The sequence below is a fragment of the Patiria miniata genome, unplaced genomic scaffold (assembly GCF_015706575.1).
Source record: "Patiria miniata isolate m_02_andy unplaced genomic scaffold, ASM1570657v1 HiC_scaffold_24, whole genome shotgun sequence".
In the NCBI taxonomy this organism is placed as follows: Eukaryota; Metazoa; Echinodermata; class Asteroidea; order Valvatida; family Asterinidae; genus Patiria; species Patiria miniata.
Window position 1 is genome coordinate 3,155,175 of NW_024037063.1, and position 21,783 is coordinate 3,176,957.

A 21,783-nucleotide genomic window follows, 5' to 3' on the forward strand; every position below is an offset into this window, starting at 1 on the left:
TGCTATTTACTCTTCTTGTTGGTGGTTTCATGGTTTTGAACACCAAAACGCTTCAATTTAACCAAACGCCTCAAAAATGTTACATCTCTTATTTAATTACTCCTCCTCCTATCTCCCCACTAGTTGCAATCCAATAAAATTGGTTTTTAATAAGTTTAATTTATTCAGTTTCAATAGTTGTTATGATATTTACTTCAATCCTTGGTAGGTTAGTAGTTTTGAACACCAAAATAAATATTTCACGGCACTTTTTTACATTAATTTATATTAAGTCAAAACATGTGCGGTATTCGAACCCGTGCCCGGGCGCTCCAAAGGCTACGCCTTTGGAGCGCCCGGGCACGGGTTCGAATACCGCTACGTGTCTTAGACCGCTCGGCCGTCTGACTAAGAGGTTTAGCTAGAGTAATAAGTAGATTATCTGGAATTAGCAGCCAAGTTGGGGGAGGGGCTGTGTGGGAGGTGTAGGAGGGTACAAAATGAGGTTGTAGGGTTGAAAAAACGGAAAGAACTAAGGGAAATTTGGTTAAAATATTATTTGATTGTTATTGACGTGTTCTGGCATGTCGAATTTTATCACTAATGCCTTATATTTTATTGCAATATCACATAATTCATAATTTGTTGAGTTTGTAATTAAATTTGCCCTGTTATGAATGAGTTTTCTTTTTTAGTAATATATTGTAATTTACAAAAATGCTGAGAAAACGTTTAATAGTGGTGAAATATTTCACACAACCGCCACATTTTCTGCTTTATCATCAAAACAACTTTTCAAACCAATTCGTTGAATATGTTGAACGCCAACTCCTTTTTTTTTATTATTCCACGCGGCTGTAAAAAACATTAAGATAAAAATGGAGCAATTATTTTTGGGGAATTTCCTTTTTGTGGAGATAACATTCTCTTTTTCATTGAACAGATGGAAACGGAATACGTTTGAAACCCGGCGATGGTCTTTCTATATTTTTTTCTCGATCTCTTAATTTAATTAGAAACAAAATCCAATCCCATTATGTCAATCTCGTTTGTTCTTAAGTTTTCTAATTTTGAAATAAATATGAAGGCCTTAATAATTTGTGAAATTACATCTCTTCCTCATCATATATCCCTCCTGATAATTGCAATTCAATAATATTGGTTAATGATTTGTTTTATTAATTTTTCATTATATTTTACTCTTTCTCTTAGTGGGTTACCGGTTTTGGACACACCGCCGCCCCCAAATAAAATTTATTCTTTTTAATTTTTCTATTCCTTTTGTTCCGATAGTTTGGATCTTAAATCACCAATATGAACGCATTACCTCTATTGCAAAAGTCAAACTTTTGTCTTCATTGACTTCCATTTCATATTTATCTCTCTCTATATATATTTATTTATCGTGTATTATTTATTTGCATAATAATGGTATTTAAAGACACACATTTAGTAAATTCAACACAAACACAATGGTAACAAAATCATACCGTTATGCAAATCTTTATTTCTTCAAAAAACTTCGCATAGAATTACTCCCTTTATCTCACAAAATACTATTATGACAATGAGCAAACAATAAATAACAATGTTCGTCCGACAAAACGTCATACGATATTCCAAAACTCCGTCGCAGCTATATTAAAACAAATTTTAATACAAGATAAATTGTTACAGGCGATCGATACACATGTATACATCATAAATTTCACAAATTTAAGAAACATTTCCCGTTTTCAGCCGTCTTTTTTATAAAAACCTTTTTTTTTTTTAATGAAACAGAAGAGTGAAGTTGACTAATCTTTACTCGATTCTTATCCATTAATTGAAATGTAAAGAACTGGGAAAGGAAAAACAGCGCCCTCTATCACCAAATGAGGTCCAGCTGTCCCCCACCCTATGGCTTTATGAAATGTGAATAAATTTGAAAGAAAATATACAGCGCCCTCTAGCATCAAATGAGGTGCATTCCCCGCCCCCCCCCTTTGGCTTAAGGAAATGTGAATAAATTGGAAAGAAAAAATGCAGCGCCCTCTAGCACCAAATGAGGTGCAGCCCCCTCCCCCCCCCCCCAACCCAGGGTGCATGCTTGTAAACAGGCCAAAAATCTATATGCCGAGCTCATGAATAAAAGTTATACCCCCCAAAAATTCTATATTTAGAGAGTTTTGAGAGCCATAAATTTGAGGAATTGAAGAGATATGGTAATGAACCTCTTGCCAGGACTTAGGACTTCCAATTCTGAGCATTTTGGATGCTTTTGGGCTCGAAAGAGGCGCTATTTTGCCATGTTGTGGAGGGAGTGTTTTTCAAGATGGCTACTTTTCTGCTTTGAGGAAAATAGGGGTCGTCTTCTTTGGGTGAGAATATCTTGAAAAGTCAATGGTCGACCCACCCAAAAATGAACAGAAAATAAAGATGACATGTTGATCATCATTTTTTCTGTGCAGCTTAAATACCTGTGAGAGTTCCGAGTATTTTAAATGAATTTTGAAGTACCCATATGCGCATTTAGCACTAGTGTCTATGGAAATTTTTGGTTGCACCCTTATGAAATGTGAATAAATATGAAAGATAAAAACAGCACCCTCTGGCATAAACAGAGGTCCAGTCCCCCCCCCCCCCCCAGTAATTTTGTTTGGTGTTCCCAAGGTCAGGATTCCAACCCATGTACAACGGCACACGAGTCAAACACCGTAACCATTGGACCACAGCTTATAACAGACATGCTTTGTTATCCAATGTTTTAGCGGAAGAAGTTTGCCAAACTTGGTGAATCTTCACAAACTATCGTCACTGTATTAAAGAGCTGATATTTTTTAAGGTTTTCAAAATGACATTTTGAGCAACACAAAAACAGTTCACTAAACATTTGGCAGTGAGATGTTTTTACATGTGTATGTATATCATAGAGCTATATTGAATTACTAGAGCGCTTACTCCTCATTCTTACGCCAGGAGTTACTCTGAAGCCGTCCTGCACACAGACATTTTGAGTTCATGTGTGTATTTGTAGAACATGACGAAATAAAATTGAGTGAAATTTGAAAGTGTACTCACAATGCAACGTGCGAGTAGAACATTACGCAAACAACTTAAGAGCGTCATGACGGTTCAAAAGCATAACGGTAAAAATCACTTGCAGCAGCATTTGCGCTGTTTGCGCAGAGCAAAATGAAATGTGCTCATTTGCTGATCGTGTGTTTCAAGTTTGGGTGAATCAGCTTTGGTAATGCACCTGTTTAGAACACAAATGCAGATATGCAAATAGCCGTACAAAATTTTGAGTTTCCCATTGATTTGTGCACAAACATGGACGCGCCCAGCAGGCATCACTTTGTACATCGAGCCAGTGCTCTAGTAATTTAATATAGCTCTATGATGTATACACGCCTAAGGAGTAGGCTTAAGAAAAACAAGTTCAACCTACATAAAACTTCTCGAGTAACAAATTTATAATTGCAGTGATATCCAACAGCATGATCTCTTGAAGACAGTTGACTCTCGAAGATATCACTCTTACTTGCAAAGCGGCGTTGACGACAGCAAGTCTTGAAAGTTGGAGTGACAACGTCTTTTATCACCTCGATCCCTGAATGGAAAACAAGAAATAAATATTTACAGAATGGTACCTCAGGGAGAAATTACTTGTGCACAAAAATGTTCAAACTTTCACAACCCCTATTAACCACCATTTTACCTTTTTCCTACCCTGACAAATTTTTAGTATATTTATGTTTTGGAAGAGAAATCGATCTAGCCTATTTGCGGTAACGGTAACATTTTGCCTCCAAAAAGAAGTTCTCACATGAGGGAGACATGTCTCCCTCTCCTACACTGTCTCCCGTATGTCTTCTTAAGAGTACAGTCTGTTTCTTAAAGTTTTTATTAAGAGGACGGTTTATCTGACGTATTTGAAGTATATTTTCCATAAAAAAAAGCAAATTTTGATAATCGATAGCTGAAAACTGGTTCATACTCAGCCCGAAAGCTATCGCAACCCCAACATTTTTGACGTCAAGTATTCCCGGGAAGTATTCGCGCTGAGAATTCTCAAAAGTTGAGTACATGTACACTTCAATTCCGGCAAATTTTGCAGCACATTTCGCTTTGCATTTGCATTCGGATGAAGTATGAACTGGCCTTACAGCTCAGAAGCTGGTTCAACTCACCCCTGGGATTTGAACGATTGGGATTCCAGATGGACGTTTCAGTTCGAAAACTGTTCATCTTCATGGTTACCACATTTTCATTAGATTTTGAGGTTCTTTCCCTAGAGTATGTTGCTCATTTTGTGACTTTTTTTCCAAATATGCTCACGATGCATATGCGATGTATGCAGCAAAGATCCTATAGCGCCGCGTAGTGGTATGCAGTAGGACTCCCTTTTTAAACACCGATGCATGCCGCGATCACAGGCCGTGCGAAACCACTTTTCACTTGACACTTTGCCAACCGCAGTATAGGAAGTCGATGCCAATGCGTGATTTATTGAATGCCAACTTACACAAAGGATTTTGTAATGCTTTTTATGGAAAGGGGACCGAGAGTAACACGACGACTTGAGCGAAATGGCGACTTGTAAAAGCCGACTTAGAAATAAAAAAAATAAATGGAAATGCATTACAGACAATTGGGACTTTAGTCAGACAGCCGACCTGAGCGATTTGACAAGTTGTACGATGTCGATTTAGCCGGAGTTTACTGTATTGTGTTTGGCATGTTTATGTTGTACTTGTATTGAATAGCAAGTCAATTTTTAAGATCAAAAATTGGGGTGGGTGGTGGGTCAAAAAAAAAAAGTAATAAAAACTTAAAACTTAAAACTTAAAATCAAAGATAAATTTTGAATGAACCCAAAGAGCAAGTTAGAACGCAAACTGTAGTTATTGGTTCAACTAACTTTACTTCTAACGAAGGGTGGTTGGACTACAATACTTGACTACATGGAACTGGAGCCTGGGGCATGGTTCCATAGCTGGTTACCAATAGCCGCGCGCATCATAAAGCACAACAGGGAACCAGGACTTATGACTGCAGGCATTCGCGCGTTGGTAATAGTGCATAGGCGTAAGTTACAGCACAAATCAGTTAGTAACCCTAACCCCCCACGGGGTATTCTCTAGGCACCCTGCCAAATGCAACAGAATAAAGTGAACTAATACATGCCAGCCTTGGTACCAAGAGCCTACCCTGCCAAATGCAATGGAATGCAGGGGTGCAATGCATCGGATCAGGAGACTGCTAAATGCAACAATTTTGTACCACTGGTGCATTCTGTTTCGTTTAGCAAGGTTAGGGCTAGTCGACTAATGGTCCTCGCCCCAACTTGCTCTTACCTGGGCCCGATTTCATGGCTCTGCTTACGTGCTAAGCAAGTAACCCTGTAACCTTAGGAAGGTAATGAGTTTACCATGAACTTCAAATGTGTAGAAAGTCTATGGCCACAAATATTCTGTGCTTATGGTAAGCGCATTTCACAGGTTAGTAAAGGCTTATGCTCATGCGTACACCCTGGTAAGTAAGAGTTGTGATCGTAAGCGCAGCATTCTGTGGTTAGCAGTGCCATGAAATTGAGCCCTGGTCTTTTTGTGCTTGTTCCAGGGTCACTCCACAGTTTATGCTTGTTCAGTGGCCACTCCACTGCCAGTAGATGTCACCTTAACTGGCCTGCTTTGTGCTTGTTCCGTGGCCACTCTGTTTGTGGATGTCACCTTCCTTGGTTCTTTTGCGCTTGTTCATGGGCCATTCCACCCAGACAAGGTGGTGACTTGCTGACGCTGGCATTCTGACTCCACTGGGCAGGGGTCTTGGCCTGTAATGACAAATGTGAAAAGAATTGTATATCGTCTCATGGGAACTCCTAGGAACCATACCCATCCTGGCAAATTCCAACACCATATGGGAAATTACACACACATATTTCTTACTTTGATTCTGGAGGTGTGCCAAACCTATGTAAAAGACTGTCAGTTCAGGGGTACTGTACCTATCCTGACAGATTCCACCAAAACATGCCATTGGGGTTTGATGGGTTGAGTTCTGTTAGAGTTTAATTTTGTAAACGTTTAGCAAATATTTCAAATACTGTTTAAACATTTAGCCAACTCACAAAGGCTAACTGATGCCTGCCCATTATATCTGCAGACCGGATTTAGAACTTTTTCGTTTTAACTTTTAAAGGTCAAATCTTAAGAAGGCATTAATGCTGTGCATTTTCTAATAAATAGTATTTGATTATTTCAGCTTGGACTTGATTGAAAAAATGTTGAAAAAAATGCGCCGATCAAGTTTTACATGAGCCCGCTCAAACTGGCCGCTGATCAAGATATGTGTGCGCCTGCCTGCACTTGTTGACAATTAATAATGAGCCAATTAAAATCTTAAAACAAACATCATGTAAATGTTGATAAATGTTTTCATATTTTATACACCCATTATCTAGTAATGGTCAAGGAGATTACAGACTAGGAGTTGTGGATCATTTCTCTGAATCATTAATTAGATATCATGGTTAATTGGCTCTGTCATGGACATTAGGCTTCCTTTCCCAATGCTGCAATCGCCCTTACCTGAATTGATAGAGCATGGACAGGTCCTTCCAACTCCTCCTTCAAAGTGTCGTTGACAAGACGATGCCTCTTGATCAAACTCTCCTTGTCAAACCTCTCCGAGATGACCACCACCTTGAAGTGCGTCTCGGAGCCTCGGGGAACATTGTGCATGGAACTCTCATTGATGACGTCAAGATGCACAGGCTGCGCATGAATAGACAGTTTAAATTTAAAGGCTTTTGTGAAAATGCTTCAGTTTGCAAATCTAGCAGTTTGAAGGGTTGGGTATGGACTCTGATCACAAGTAACGCCTGATCATTATCAAAAAGAGAGCTACACAGACACTTTAAAGGAAATATACAACATTTGCAAACATCGAAAAATAAAACTACCAAGTTTTTACGAAATACCTTACTAGGATGTTGGTAAATGACAGTCTAAAGCATCCTGTAAAATTATGGCACCTGGTGTGAAGTCATTTTCAAGAAAATGGCATTTTGGTATCTGTTTCCAGCGGTGGTCGGCCGACCACCGTTGGAAAAACCCAACTATTGTGCAACTACTGCTCAAAATTTACCATTTTTTATTCAGTTCAAATTTTGTTTGCTATTGGTTATATATTCATGAATGGGCGCAGGCCAGCTAGACTTGTTCCCTTACCTTACAATTTTCCGGCATCTGGAAATTGATCCATTTTATCTTTAGTGGAGTCAGGGAACCAGACTACTTGAACGTTTTTTGTTTTTCTTGGTTTTTCCAGCATTTTCGAAGAAAAAACTTAAAACATGTCAGTGTAACAAAATTTGATCTATTATACTAACCCCTCAAACAGTTCATTTCTGAAAATTACAGCAAAAGCCAATGATGTACATTCCCTTTAAGTGCCATTGCTCCCATACTGTACACCTAATACGATATCATCCGTTTGTGGATACTCAAGATAAAAACAAATCAGTCGTGTGTACTTCCGACCATACATGCACGAACCAGTACAGTACGAGATGGGTCCCATACATAGGAGCTCATTCTATTGGTCACACTGCATTTTATGCAAATTTTTCCTAAACTTTTATTGGGATTTTGTTTCACCACATGAAATCCAATCTATGTTCATCAGTGTATTTAAAAAAAACCTCCTATGGAAACATGCATTCTGAGCCATGCTATTACTTGTGTCAATATTGGTCAAGTGACCCATTGGTTTGTTAAAAGTATGCCTGGGGAAGTGGAAGGAAATGTTGACCATCTGTGAGCTTTTAAACAGCAGGAGGGCTATTAGTAAAGGATTTTTACACTGCATATGACAGCTGGGGTCAACCTTGATATGTTTAAAATTAATTGTACCACTTCATTTTGCCGGTGAAATTTTGCACCTAATACTCTGGTATGAACTTGGAATTGACAGACAAAAGAAAATTCACAGAAAAATTTGAATATTGAAAAGTGATTCTAAAAAGTGCCCCCATGGGCCCCCTTTCCACGATGTCTTTTCCATTTTCAAACCTCAAATGTCTTTGTCAGCTTTTGTCTGATGCTGGTCTCGACTGGCCGATCTGTTGCCATGGTAACGTGACGGATGACCACGCCTTTGATTAGTCTCACTTGTCTCCACAACGATGCTTGACTGATGGTCTTTGTAACTGATTGCATTTAAAAGAAATGAGACTCATCATAATAAAGGCAAGTATTTTGCTCCAAATACTCCACGAACATGAGTGAGTTACTGTTTATATGTTATTCATTATGCTGACTTAAGGTGAAATTGAAGACGACAATGCCTTCTCCTCGTGATTTTTTTATTACAAAATTTGAATTTTTTTTCTCAGAGTACAAAATTTGTGAATTGTTTAAGGTATTAGTCAGGTTATATGCCACACACGTTTTGCAATGACTGGAACACTTACAAACGTCGCCCACTGACGGTGTAGCATATATCGGTCGTGTTGTGAGCATGTGTCATGGCAAGACCAACTGATTGGGGTACAGTTATGAATTGTTAGTGAGCACTGTCATCACACACACGTGCGTGTGTGCACTCATTCACTTGCATTTTACGACTGCAGTATTTCTGCACATTGGTCGTGCCGCTGTGTATACAGAAGTGGGGTTTGTCGAGCTATACCCCAAATCGTAAGAGTCCTTCAACTTCACCCACAAAATCCTGCATTGCATGAAGACATTCCTAAAAAGAACAACAATTAAAAAAAGATGAACTATACTCACCAAATTACGGCAATTTGGCAACCACCCCCCCCCTTAAAAAAACACCTTACGAAATACGAGTAGGCCTATGCGATGAGAAATATGTCAATATAAACACAGTATAGAAGTAACCAATTTGATGCAGGAAAAAGGAATCGGCAGTATTGATTATAGGGAATTGGAAAATGGTGTCGTATTACCATACATCATGTGACTGTTTTTAACCAATGAGAAGCTTGGAAACAGGGGGAATCCCTTATCGATGCATTAATTTCTTCCACACAGTGTGACGTCATGTAATGACATGAATAAGGTGGCACAGTCATGACAGTTTGCCAGTCGGCTTACTTGCATGCAAACATTATTTATGTCCGTGAATTCTGATATAAGTGATAGTCCAATATTGGTACAACTATAGAATGCAGGGCCACTTTACTCTACATCCGCGCCTCCGTACGGCTGCGTGGAGGCGTGGAACCGCAGTCGACCTACCTCTGAAAATCGATCGTGGAGTCGTGGAGCCGCAGAAAATTGCGCCCTCTATCGGTAAGCGACTCTGCGACTCCGCGCCTCCGCGACTCCAGACAGTGCCCCGTCGCCCTCCCCCCCCCTTCCTAATTGGCCCGCCCAATTAAAGTGACTCTGCGACTCCCCGACTCCGCGCCTCCGCGACTCCAGACAGTGCCCCGTCGCCCTCCCCCCCCTTCCTAATTGGCCCGCCCAATTAAAGTGACTCTGCGACTCCCCGACTCCGCGCCTCCGCGACTCCAGACAGTGCCCCGTCGCCCTCCCCCCCCCTTCCTAATTGGCCCGCCCATTTAAAGTGACTCTGCGACTCCCCGACTCCGCGCCTCCGCGACTCCAGACAGTGCCCCGTCGCCCTCCCCCCCCTTCCTAATTGGCCCGCCCAATTAAAGTGACTCTGCGACTCCCCGACTCCGCGCCTCCGCGACTCCAGACAGTGCCCCGTCGCCCTCCCCCCCTTCCTAATTGGCCCGCCCATTTAAAGTGACTCTGCGACTCCCCGACTCCGCGCCTCCGCGACTCCAGACAGTGCCCTGTCGCCCTCCCCCCCCCCCTTCCTAATTGGCCCGCCCATTTAAATTGGATATGGATGCTTCGTTCTCAAAAAGATTCCGCCGAGAATTGCGCCCTCTATCGGTACGCGTCTCTGCGACTCCGCGACTCCGCGCCTCCGCCACTCCAGTGCCCCGCGTCTCCGCGATTCTGCGACTCCAAGACTCCGCGCCTCCGCCGCTCCAGACAGTGCCCCCAACACATTTACAAGCACGCCCTCCCTTCCGATCCTTCATGAGAAGCTTTGAAGACAAGTGCAGTGCATTCCTTCGCTGTACTTAGCACTTTTTTGCAGGTTTGCATATCTATTACTCCTATTCCATCCACGCCTCCAGGCAAAATAAAAAACCTTGCTTCGGCGTGGCCCTGCATTCTATAGTTGCTCCCCAATATTTTGTTGAGCAGTTAAAAACAAGAAAAGTTGGGACAATGGGAGGCGAGGGAGGGAGGGAGACACCTTTTTAAACAAAGCAAAGAAGACGTCATTGCAGTGCGCCCTCAAGAGGTCATACGCCAACAATTTACAAATTCGCAGTGGCTATTGTTACGGCAGCCGTAACGCATTTCCCATTTTCTATCGTTACGGTAGACTGCAACCTGGCAACTTTTATAAAAAAAACATGACAAGAAAATATAAAATTAGAAGGAAAAAAGTGAATTTGAACTTTATGAAATTCGGACTTTATTTCCCTTTTAAAAAAAATCCTCCAAAGCCTCAGGTTAGAAAAGGAAAAAAATTCGAGTGCAAAACTGAGATTCGAACCCGCAACCTCACGGTGCAAAATCCTACCCCCTATCGGCTGAGCTGGCGCACTGCTCGATAAAACATGTGGAAACAAATAATTATATACCTGCGTGCGTATCAAAAAAATATCGTAGAGGGCGCTAAACAACGAGTGCCGTAACGATAGCCACTTCGTTACAAATTTGTCACGAAAGTTTGGTTTCTTTGTTGACTTTTATTTACACAAATAGCGAGCTAGCAGTATAGCTGAATCAACATATATGAAATATGAAGAATTCCTTTCCTACCTTGCAACATAGGTTGATATTTTTCAAGGCCAAAAGGCCCTCCAAAACTGGGGAATTACAGACAAGTTCCAGCACGCATCCACAGCTACCTCGTGCGTGCTAAACTGCTAATACTATTTCTCCACACCCCGTCTCCCGTATTACAATATACACAACTTACGTGAGGCGTCTGAGGCACCAGTCTTTTTCTAAAACGTGACGTTGAGCTTGTGGGCGGGGTCGAGCGAGTCAACATTGTATGGAGTTCCGAAGTGACATTTTTAAAACAGTTAAATTTATTTCATAAAAGAAAAAATTTAAAAATTTCCCAATTAAAGTTAAAAATTGTCGTGAAAACATAAATTAATGAGATCTTACAGTTTACCCAGTCAGGTAAATATCGTGTTTTGCCAAATTAAATAAATAAAAAAGGCCAAGTATAAAACCTCCATTACCATTTGAACACAGGAAATAAAGAACAAAGAAAGAAATCTAATCCAAAATCCTTCTTGTTTAAAAAAATCAACAGCGACTAAGAAGGAGCAATAGCACAACATTTACAACCACATCATGCAAGTGTCTGTAGCTTATTATTATGCACATGAATATTCCAATCGATTATAATGACTACATTCATCACAGATAAACAGATTAAAGGGAATATACATCATTTGCTTTTGCTGTAATTTTCAGAAATGGATGGAATTGGGGGGTTGGAAATATATAGCAAATATAGTTACACTGACTTTTTTGAGGTTTTGGGTTCGAAAATGCTATAAAAACCAAGAAAAACAATCATTTTCCTGTAGTCTGGTTCCCTGACTCCATTTAAGAAGAAACAGAGCAGTTTACATATATTGGGGAATTGTAAGGTCAGGGAACCAGTCTAGCTGGCTTGTACCCGTTCATAGGTGTGTAATCGATTGCAAACAAGTGCGATGGTCAACTGGGGCCAGTATTTGAAAAAAAAGCCAGTTTTTTCCAACGCTGATCGGCCGATCAGTGTTGGAAATTGATACAAAAATACCACTTTTCTTGAAAATGACAGTATACCAGGTGCCATGATTTTACAGGATGCTTTACACTGTCATTCACTAACAGTCCAGCAAGGTATTTCAAAATGATTTGGTAGTTTTATTTTTTGATGTTTGCAAATGTTGTATTTTCCCTTTAATTAGCGAAAGTAACAAAGATTCATACAAAAAACACCACATTTTGTTCTCGGAACACATTTCGAAATTGCAACTTAATCAAACCATGGAGATATACCCGTGATCATAATGATACCTGGACAGTTCGGACAATGACGCGGTAGAATTTTTTTTCTCCGGACACTTGGCCTCCGGGGGGGGGGGGGGAGGGACTGGTAACCATCTTCCAAATGGGGGCGCTCTTCAAAACTGACCATTATTATGCATACTGCAAATGACATGGCCATTTTCACGGCGCATTGTAATGCGGGTTTTTGAACGGGTTTTCTTTTTTGGGGGCTTGATGTCAGAACTCTCTAGCTCTTACCATTTATTGAAATAATTGCTGAAAAAAATATTTGTCAAAAGAAATCCGCCGGGGGTGGGGGCAAGGTGCCCCCTGTCCCCCCTCTCTCTAAACGCCACTGTAAGTGTGATGATGGGAAACACTGCTTATTTTGTGAGCTTTCATGTACCTTTACTGTCCTGCGTGTGTGAGGGTGTGGGGTTGAGGATGGGGTTAGGCCGTGGGAAGACTGGGATATAAATTGAGTATAGTCGGACTCTTTTTATCAAGTTCACCAGCCTATTAAAGACTTTCTGCCGAGTTGTATAAAAGGGACGATTAAAAATGTTTTTCTCGGGACTGTGAGTGATTTTTAAATAAATATTCACGTTTTCCGCAACTTGCAATTTTATTTGAAAAGGTACTGTCTTTATTTTAACCGTACATTTTTAATAGTGCTCTGTCCATTGTCCATGAAAGTTCCATTGTCTGGTTTCCATTCTAAAGCTGCAAACAAAAAATGACGTCGAAGGACGATATTTCCAGCGCGAAATCGTAAAAACTTTTATTAGGGGATCAAAATAAGGACAGCGCGTTAAAATAAAATAAAAAATAAAACGGCACACCGTGTAAAGTGAATGGCGCCCCAATCGCCAATCAGTAGACTTATCTCCGTATTTTTTGTTCTCCTTTCGGGAAAGGGGTAGGGTCTTAAGAAATCATCCTGCAGGCATATAGTCTTTAATCAACTTGAATGCTACAGGAAAAATATCAGACTTTATTCAGGGGATGGTTTGGTCAAACATTATATATGAATAAAAAAGTTCAGATCATTATTAAAACCACTTAATTCCCGTCTACCGCGACAGGGAGTCCACCTCCGTTCCAATACTCCTAGCATGCCTATTTTCACAGGAATATACACGAAATAAATGGGGGCCTTTGTCGGATTTGTTTTATATCAATTTGAAAAGGAATGGTTATACAACACGAAAGACAAGCCAATTCGGGATAAACGTGATAAGTACCGCGAAAATAATGAGGGCGTCCCATGTACATGTAGTTGAAATAGAAATCACGAAAAAAGAATGGTTTGAATGATAAGGCGTGCCATACAAGTTAAAGGGCAACATGTACAAACAAGCCAACAAGCTTGTGTACTAGTTTACTACAGCTTTATAAAGCTGAATCACTTGTGTTTTTTTTATCACTATTTCCTGCAGCAAGCACAACTTAGATTGCCAATTTCACAGCTCAGCATCCATCTTTATCATCATGTCAGGTCGTGGGGGAAAGAAAAGGGGTAAATCTGTGTCCAAATCGGCCCGGGCAGGGGTGCTTTTCCCGGTGAGTCGTATGGGCCGGTACCTCCGTCTAGGCACTCATCACCAACGGATCGGCGCCGGAGCCCCTGTGTACTTGGCGGCAGTGATCGAGTACCTCACCGGTACGGTAATCTACATGTAGCCTATGCCCTTACTCACTACTTGTTTTGGGAATTGGAGAGAAAGCAGTACCACCATTTACTTTCACCACAGATATGATAGATCAAATATAGGAACATAATTTGCAATGATAAAAAAATAATGAATTAGATTTCACGTCTTTTTTTGTGACCCAGGTTCTAATTCTATACTATAGTCAATTTTAATAAAGAGAGGCATAAAAAATCAGATAATTATAAAAAATATACCTATCTATTATTTTACTACCAATCTAGTACCTTACTAAAATAATATTTTTAAGCATTTGTCGGAATATTCTGCAAATGAGTGGATGTACTTTGTCTGAAGAAACAATGTCTTTATGTAGTCAGTTTATTGAAGAAAAACAATTAAATTTCTTTAAAAATGTAATAAAATCATAGCTTGTTTACATTTCAGCTGAAATATTGGAGCTTGCAGGCAATGCTGCCCATGACAACAAGCGAGGGCGCATCACTCCTCGTCACATTCTGCTCGCCATTGCCAACGACGAGGAGCTCCACCAGCTCCTGCGTCATGTGACCATAGCAAACGGAGGAGTGCTGCCGAAGATTCATCCCGAGTTGCTTGCCAAGAAAAAAGGACCAAAGTAAGAAAATGATTGTGAACTTCATATTTTAATATTTTTTCTGTGGTTTGATTAATCATTCAAACCAATTAAAAAGCCAAATGATACAATTACATTTACAAATCCAATTAGGTACAAAAATATAAAACTGTACAGTAAAAATTACAATAACCACATTTATAAATATATCAGCATCTTTTTTTAGGAAATGACGTATTTGTAGAATCCATTTTTAAAAATTATCTTTTCAAATATAGTCATCTGGGGAAAAATGCAGCCATTTATGGTAACGTTTTGCATGAAGACTTTTGTTCACAATGACTTTGGTTGAACGGAATCATAACAAATTATTTATATTCTCTGTGTTAGTCTGACTCAAATTAAATAATATGTATTTGAGTTGTCAAAACTTTGAAGTACACAGATCTACGAGATGCCATGGACATTGGCATCTTGCCAAACCGATTATAGCATACAAGCCAAAATATTTTGTAACTCTTTAAGTATGCAATTTATTGCCTTATTAGAGGGAATTGAATCAAGGCAGTATTATGTTTCAACCAATAAATCAGCTTGTCATTTATATTGTCAGTCCTCTTTAGTCTCATCAATGAAGCCTGCTAAGAAAGCAATAAAGTAAAATTTGAGGTCTGTCTTCTCTTTTAACTGCAGATATAAGATGCTACTTGACTCCCACCCGTCTCCTCCACCTGTCAAGAAACCGACCTACAAGACAGCGGCGCAGAAGAAAGAGGCTCCGTCCACCTCTAAGAAGAACACCCCCAAGGCTAAGACGCCAGCCAAGAAAGGCAAGACACCGGCCAAGGGCAAAGGAAAAGTAAGATTCCTCACTTTCACTGCCACATGTGATCGGATCCAGGAAAAGTCTTCAGGTCATTTTGTTCACATATTGGAACTAATTTGGTTTTTCCCCCTTTTTAACAGGGTTCAGGAAAGACAGTGCTGTCGGAGAAAAGACTCTTTCTTGGACAGAAGGTCAGTGCATCACCAATGTTTTGCTGTCACATAACCTTGCCCAGAGTGCAGTACTATTTGCACACAGATCCGCAGTACCCGCTGCTACATTTGGGAAAAAATTACCGCATGTCGGGTGCTGTGGTCCAATGGTTACGGCGTTCGACTCGTGTGCCGTGGTACATGGGTTCCAACCCTGACGGGGAACATGGTGCTCGCACTCGTGGGCAAGGCATTTTACTACGATTGCCTTTCTCCAACCAGGAGTATAAATGGGTACCTGTGAAGGTAGAGACCGAATTGCGCTGATCTCGAACTGCTGCAGGAAAAAATGGTCTCATTGCTGATGAACAGGGATGATAATTGTGATGCACATTTGATCATATATTCTTTGGAATTTGCGCAATATAAATTTAAAATTATTTTCATTATTATCATTACTACATTTGATTCAGCCACCCCTGACAAGCTCAATGGTCAAGTGGTAAACGTTTGCACTACTGGACAGGAGGTTATGGGCTTGAGTCCCACCCTTGTAGGCTTGTAATTATTCTCTCTCAACTCCTTGGACAGCAATGAGTATACAGTGCTTATGAGATTACAAGGTGAAGGGCAAAAACCTTATAATTATTGAATATTGCAAAAAAAATGTCTGTAAGGCCAAAAAAAAAAAATTCGGTCTCTGGTCAGACCAAAGTTCCAGAATTGACGCGGCCACGCGGCTTTTTTTTTTTTTTTTTCTTCAAGCTTGGATTGTACAGACAAGGTGGGGTACTATTTTGCTTTGTTGGTGTCCTCATGTACATTGGTGTCCTCCATAATTTGCCTTGGTGCTTTCGATCATTTGCCTTGGTGCAATTTCCCATTCCTTGGTGCTCTTTGGTAAAAAAAATTGAGGAGGTGGGGAAATAGAGGGCGCTGTTGGAGCTACCGCGGAACATTTTGGAAAAAAAAAAGATCGATGCGCATGCTTAAAATCGACGCGCGCGCTGACCAGAGACCGACTTATTTTTTTGGGGGGCCTAAGTGCTTGTTTATATTTTACTTTGAACTGACAGTTGACCGTGGTCCAGTCTAACATAGCTGAAATCTTGGCCGACGTTGTGGTCCATCCAACCAACTCAAGTTTCTACATGGGAGGGGAAGTAGGTACGTCATCACGATATTCTTCTCCCATCTGTTCACTCCAAAATTACAACCCCAAAAGGAGATTACTTGTATTTTAATTGCAAGGCAAATTCATTTGTGAAGAACTATTAAATTTGGCTCCTTTTCCGCTTTTTGCATTTCTGTGACTAGTAAAGTAAATTTTGCCGTATATTTGTCCTATTTTCTCAAGGTAATGCCCTGGACAGCGCTGGTGGTAAGGAATTCAGGGACGAGATGAATAAACTCAAGGCAGCTCAGGGCAACCTTGAAGTTGCTGGAGGTATGTCTTAAATCAGACATCTTCTAGGAGTGTGATAGTAATCACTATATTTGTACAGTATGAGCTAATGTATTGGCTACAAATGATACCTGCTGGAGACAGGAAGCCATATGAATAGGACGCCCACTGGTCCAGTGGTTACGGTGTTTGACTCACGCACGATGGTGTGTGGGTTCGAATCCTACCAGGAATATGGTGTTTGTGCCCTTGGTAAGACACTTAACTACAATTGCCTCTCTCCACTCAGGAGTGTAAATGGGTACCTGTTAGGTTCGAAGACCGATTGAGTGCTGTACATGTACAATTTAGTTGTACATGTAGCTTCTACAATTTTTTTTCATAATAGATATCAAAGTGGCAGTCAGTGAAAGAAGCACCGAGATTCGTTTATGTTATCAATTGCATGTGAAATAACAAACCAGTGTTTGTCTTTTTTGTGTAGCTGCCATTTGCCCAGGCCATAACTTTCCAGCCAAGTTCGTGATCAGCTGTCACAGCCCGTCGTGGGGCGGGGCTAACGCCATTCCTAACCTTGAGAAGTGCGTCAAGAACTGTTTAGCCCTTGCTGATGAAAAGAACCTTACATCTATTGCTCTGCCGTCCATTGGCAGCGGGGGGTGAGTGGAAAATCTTCATTCAAGTCTCAACTATTTGAGAGCAAGTCTCATTTCATGCCTCAAGTCTTGTTTCAGGTCTCAAGTCCTTTGTATCAAACTTTAAGCAAGTCTCAAGTATTGAGAGCAATTCTCATTTTGAGTCTCAAGTCTTTGAAAGTCTTCAATCAAGTCTCAATTATTTGAGAGCTAGTCTCAGTTCATGCCTTAAGTCTTTGCGAGAAAGTCTCAATTAAAATCGCAAGTCTTGAGAACAAGTCTCAATTCAAGTCCCAACTCTGTGAGAGCAAGACTCGATTCGGATTTCAAGTCTTTAGAACAAGTCTCATTTCAAGTCGCAAGTCTTTGACAGAAAGTCTTCCTTCAACTCTGAACTCTTTGAGAGCAAGTTTTAATCCATGTCTCACCCCTTTTAGAGCATGCCCATTCAAGTCTCAAGTCTTGAATACGAGTCCGTCTCAATTTAACAAGTTTGGTATCATTGGAAATCTCACCTCATGTGAAATGCATCCATATATCCTCCGTAACTTCCTACAAATTTCAATCCTTAATGATGAAAATTTGCTCTCTGCTTCAGGAATGGGTTTCCCAAACAGACTGCAGCGGAGACCATCCTGCAGACCATCAGCAAGTACTTTGTGACCGTAATGTCCTCGTCTCTCAAGCAGGTGTATTTTGTTCTCTATGACCAAGACAGCATCGACGTCTACACCAGGGAGCTGTCTAGGTTGGAGGTAGACCAAAATTGAAAAGGGGAGAATTAATTGTAGGGGTCCTAACCTCATAACTGTCACAAGAGTTTAGTTTTTACTTCTGATTTCCTGAGTATAAACCCTCTGATTCAATTGACTTAGGCAGGATCTAAATTACTTGGCTACGGTTTGCCACTTACATGGAAAAGAATGAAAGCCCCTCCCTGTACACACATGTGTGTTACTGCCAAAAGAAGCAATGTAATTTAAATGTGACCTACAACAAAGTGTGATTACGTACCAGTGGTCAACTATCGTTGCTGGGTTCCCACAGGCATGGAAAAATCCTGGAAAAATTCTGGAATTTAAAGCTATCATGGAAAGTCGTGGAAAGTCATGGGATTTTATTTTTAGATTTCTGTTGGAACCCTTTAGTTGATTTGTAACGTAACTCAAGCCGTGGAACAAAAGCAATGTGCGAACAATCCCTGGTTTGATGAAATTCTTTCGTCTAATTTGTTGGTGAACTTACATCATAGGCCACATTTACAGATATTATTTCTGAATATGTATTTACTGACCCCTAAAACATACATGATTGTGAAAATTTACCAACGTGACATGAAGTTGCAATGACAATGACAAGAGGATTTGGTTAGACTTTGGAAGCCAGACGTGGGTGAAAAAAATGCTTGCGATAGTCTGTGGTTGTACCGTTGTAGGACCGTGGTGATTATACTTCTGTATTAGTTTATATAGTTTCTTAGTTTGGTTGCCTGTCGTAGTCTTTTAGCACACTTTGTAGGACTTCATGATAGAATTAGTGAATTGAATCGAATTGGGAATCTTATTGGATAATTTTGGGTTGTGCATCCGGTGATTGTAACCCAATGAGTTTGAAATTGCTCTGACTATTTCAGAGAAATAAGGAATGGCAGAGAAGTCAAGGGGAATTGTACTTTTCTCAATAATTTCCATTTTTATCACATTGTACATAATTATAAAAGATCAATGTGGAATTTTTGCACAAACTGGTTTAAGCCACTGCGTAAATAGATTCTACTTTTCTAGAAAATCAACTTGGCAGTTTGTCACACACTCTGATCTGTTCTGTGATTAGGCTCAAGTGTGCCAACAAGAATTCTCACATCAATTGCAAAACGTTCTCTTCATATTATGTAGTTGATCGGAGTTGTTACGCCCAAACTAAATCAAGTGTCTCAACTATAGTTTTGACTGTCCCAGCTACTGTTTGTACAGTCCCAACAATAGTACGGAAATTCCAAACTGTAGTTGGGACGATCCTAACTGTAATTGGGATGATGCCATAGTTTAGGCGTAACATAAACATTTAAACTTGTACCTTTGCCAACTCATTCCTATGGTTACCAATTTATATTTGTACTAACTAGTACCTTGGCAACTCTTCTTTAACCAGTTTTCTAGCTGGTATAAGATAGGCCTGATAACAAAAACATAAATCTCAAGTAAAACATTGGGACTTAATTTCTCCTTTTTATCAACACTTTTTGTGTAAGTACCTTGTGGATGTGGTGGTTTGAAATCAACCTAGGTAGGGAATTGTGTATGGTGATATTTGAGTCTGTTCTCGTGGTGGATTCCGAAGATGTGTATTTTCAATAAGATGTTACTTGGAATTTTTTTGTTTTTGCTTCAAGATTAGATTAGTCAGTAGATTTGAGATAGAAATTAAATTCTCCTGTTCGATGAAATAAAATGGGAAGAAAATCACAGATCATGTAAAATAATTCCCTTTTATTATTAAAACAATTCCTTAATTCATGGATGGCATCATATTTTGTTGTCATGTGACAAAATCTATTTTACCAAAAATAAAATGAAATCATAACATGGAAATTATTTTTCATATTTTAATAAATTTTATCCTAATACGATTTATAATCTTGCGCTGTATTGTGGAGGTTAGGTAACTTTGGAAAACCTGATGAATTAATGTAGTTTGTTATACAAAAAAAAGGAAAACCAAATACAATGTAGTTTGACCTCTACTATATTGGAAAAGGTCATTCAAAGTGGATGCAAGACAAACTTCTGGTCCCAATACAAATCATGTTTCCCTTTGAGGTATTACAAAGATTGTTTAAAAATAAGTAAACCATTTTTAAATAAAGGACAACTACAGTTTTGTGGATCAGGAAATATTTCAATAACACAGCATATTGTGTTTTAGACATTCTTGTAAATAAGATACATTTACAAGAGTAAACAAGAGAGAAATTCGATTTATTGAAATTTTATTATGCTTGCAAAGATAGTTTTTAAACGCAGTGATATAGGCAGCAGTATCAAATGCTTGGAGACAAAAGCTATAATTTTTGTTTGTTAGATTTTATAAATTTTGCTGAAATATTACCATGTTTTGTTAGTCACAAACTGTTTATTGTTTAGAGCTCACTACTAGCCACTGGCTCTTTAGTAGGCAATTACGCTACTATTACAAAAAAAAAATTATGTTCTGAATGAGAATTTCGTATGGACTTTTCTTCTTGTCATCTCAATTTTGTGATAGTTTGTCTCGGGAAATTGTGTATTTTCAAAATGGCAAGAACATTTATGAGGTGAATATCCTTTGACGGAAATATCACATAAATCTGATCCCCCCCCCCAAAAAATTGACAAAATGGAAAATAGAACATCAAAATTTGATAGGCTTTAGGAAGTCGTTCCTAGGCCCCGTAGGCCTACTAAGAACTAGAACCATGGAGCTCCCATGCTAGAACGAAAACCAGTATGTTTAACTCACCTTAACCATGTACATGCAAGGGCGAATCCGGGGGGGGGGGGGGGGCCAAAGGGGGCCATGGCCCCCCCCAAAAACGAAACCAATTTTTTTTTTTTTATGTGACATCGCAATAAAGGCAAGCAATGAGTACACCACCATCTTTTCCTCAAAAAACATTGGCTGAAGTGGTCAGAAATTGCCTCAGATCGCACCACAGAGCATCTTGAATCCAAAAATTTTTTGGGGCCCTAGCGGGCCCCGAACCCCACGCCGTAATTTTTTTGACCCACTTTTTGGGGGGACCAAATTTTTTGTTGGCCCCCCCCAAAAAAATTGTGTTCTGGATCCGCCCTTGTGTACATGTACTGTTGTTTTCGGACTCGTCTTGACACCTGACAGTGATACCATATTGAATATCAACAAGATTTTTTTTAAATGGAAAGAGGGCAGAGTTAATTAATAATAAGAGAGAAATTCGAAGTAAAACACAACGATGACCACAAGGTACACGACTCAAAAACGAAGATGTCGACAGTGCTGAACAAGTTTGAAAGCACGCCGCTGATTGGCTAGTGAACAAAACCCCAGATTTTTGGTGAGAGGTGTAGGGTGGTGCCGCGCATTTCTCACGTCTTAATTCTTGAGAAAAGTTTTGCGTCCATGTGCCTATGTTATGGTGGCCGCGAAGGGACATTTGAGACGCAAATTTCTTATACGATTATTGTGCAATACGTGGATTAACAAGCAACAAAGAAAACTGAAGATCATATTTACAGGGACATGAAAATAGTACGAGTCATAAACAGTAGACCAATAAAATAATGCTCAGAATTTAAAATGTCGGCAACGAAGAAAAACATTTACTACCATTTCAAGTTCGTTGTCAACTTCTTTCATGGCATCGCTATTTTTTTTTCAAAGATAAGCCGGACTGTGAACAACCCTTGAGAGTAATAGT

At 39.8% G+C, this 21,783-nt stretch overlaps 2 protein-coding genes across 3 annotated transcripts; one reads left to right on the plus strand and one right to left on the minus strand.

Annotated features, from left to right (window-relative positions):
- Positions 1 to 2,774: 2,774 nt before the first annotated feature.
- On the minus strand, positions 2,775 to 10,987 carry LOC119732241 (bolA-like protein 1). Of its 2 annotated transcripts, XR_005271528.1 has the most exons (5): positions 10,845 to 10,987; positions 8,037 to 8,173; positions 6,552 to 6,737; positions 5,640 to 5,794; positions 2,775 to 3,571 (listed from the first exon to the last, which is right to left on the minus strand). XR_005271528.1 is itself a non-coding variant. In XM_038205681.1 (4 exons), the coding sequence occupies exons 1-4, from the start codon at positions 10,852 to 10,854 to the stop codon at positions 5,690 to 5,692; spliced, it is 438 nt and encodes a 145-aa protein (XP_038061609.1). In that variant the 5' UTR covers positions 10,855 to 10,987; the 3' UTR covers positions 5,513 to 5,689. The 2 variants fall into 2 exon arrangements, 1 of the variants encoding a protein (XP_038061609.1); XM_038205681.1 differs by lacking the exon at positions 2,775 to 3,571 and having other exon boundaries at positions 5,513 to 5,794.
- Positions 10,988 to 13,414: 2,427 nt separating this feature from the next.
- On the plus strand, positions 13,415 to 20,580 carry LOC119732028 (core histone macro-H2A.1-like). Its single transcript, XM_038205396.1, has 8 exons — positions 13,415 to 13,746; positions 14,183 to 14,372; positions 15,024 to 15,189; positions 15,297 to 15,347; positions 16,385 to 16,475; positions 16,666 to 16,755; positions 17,198 to 17,372; positions 17,947 to 20,580. The coding sequence occupies exons 1-8, from the start codon at positions 13,575 to 13,577 to the stop codon at positions 18,116 to 18,118; spliced, it is 1,107 nt and encodes a 368-aa protein (XP_038061324.1). The 5' UTR covers positions 13,415 to 13,574; the 3' UTR covers positions 18,119 to 20,580.
- Positions 20,581 to 21,783: the final 1,203 nt, after the last annotated feature.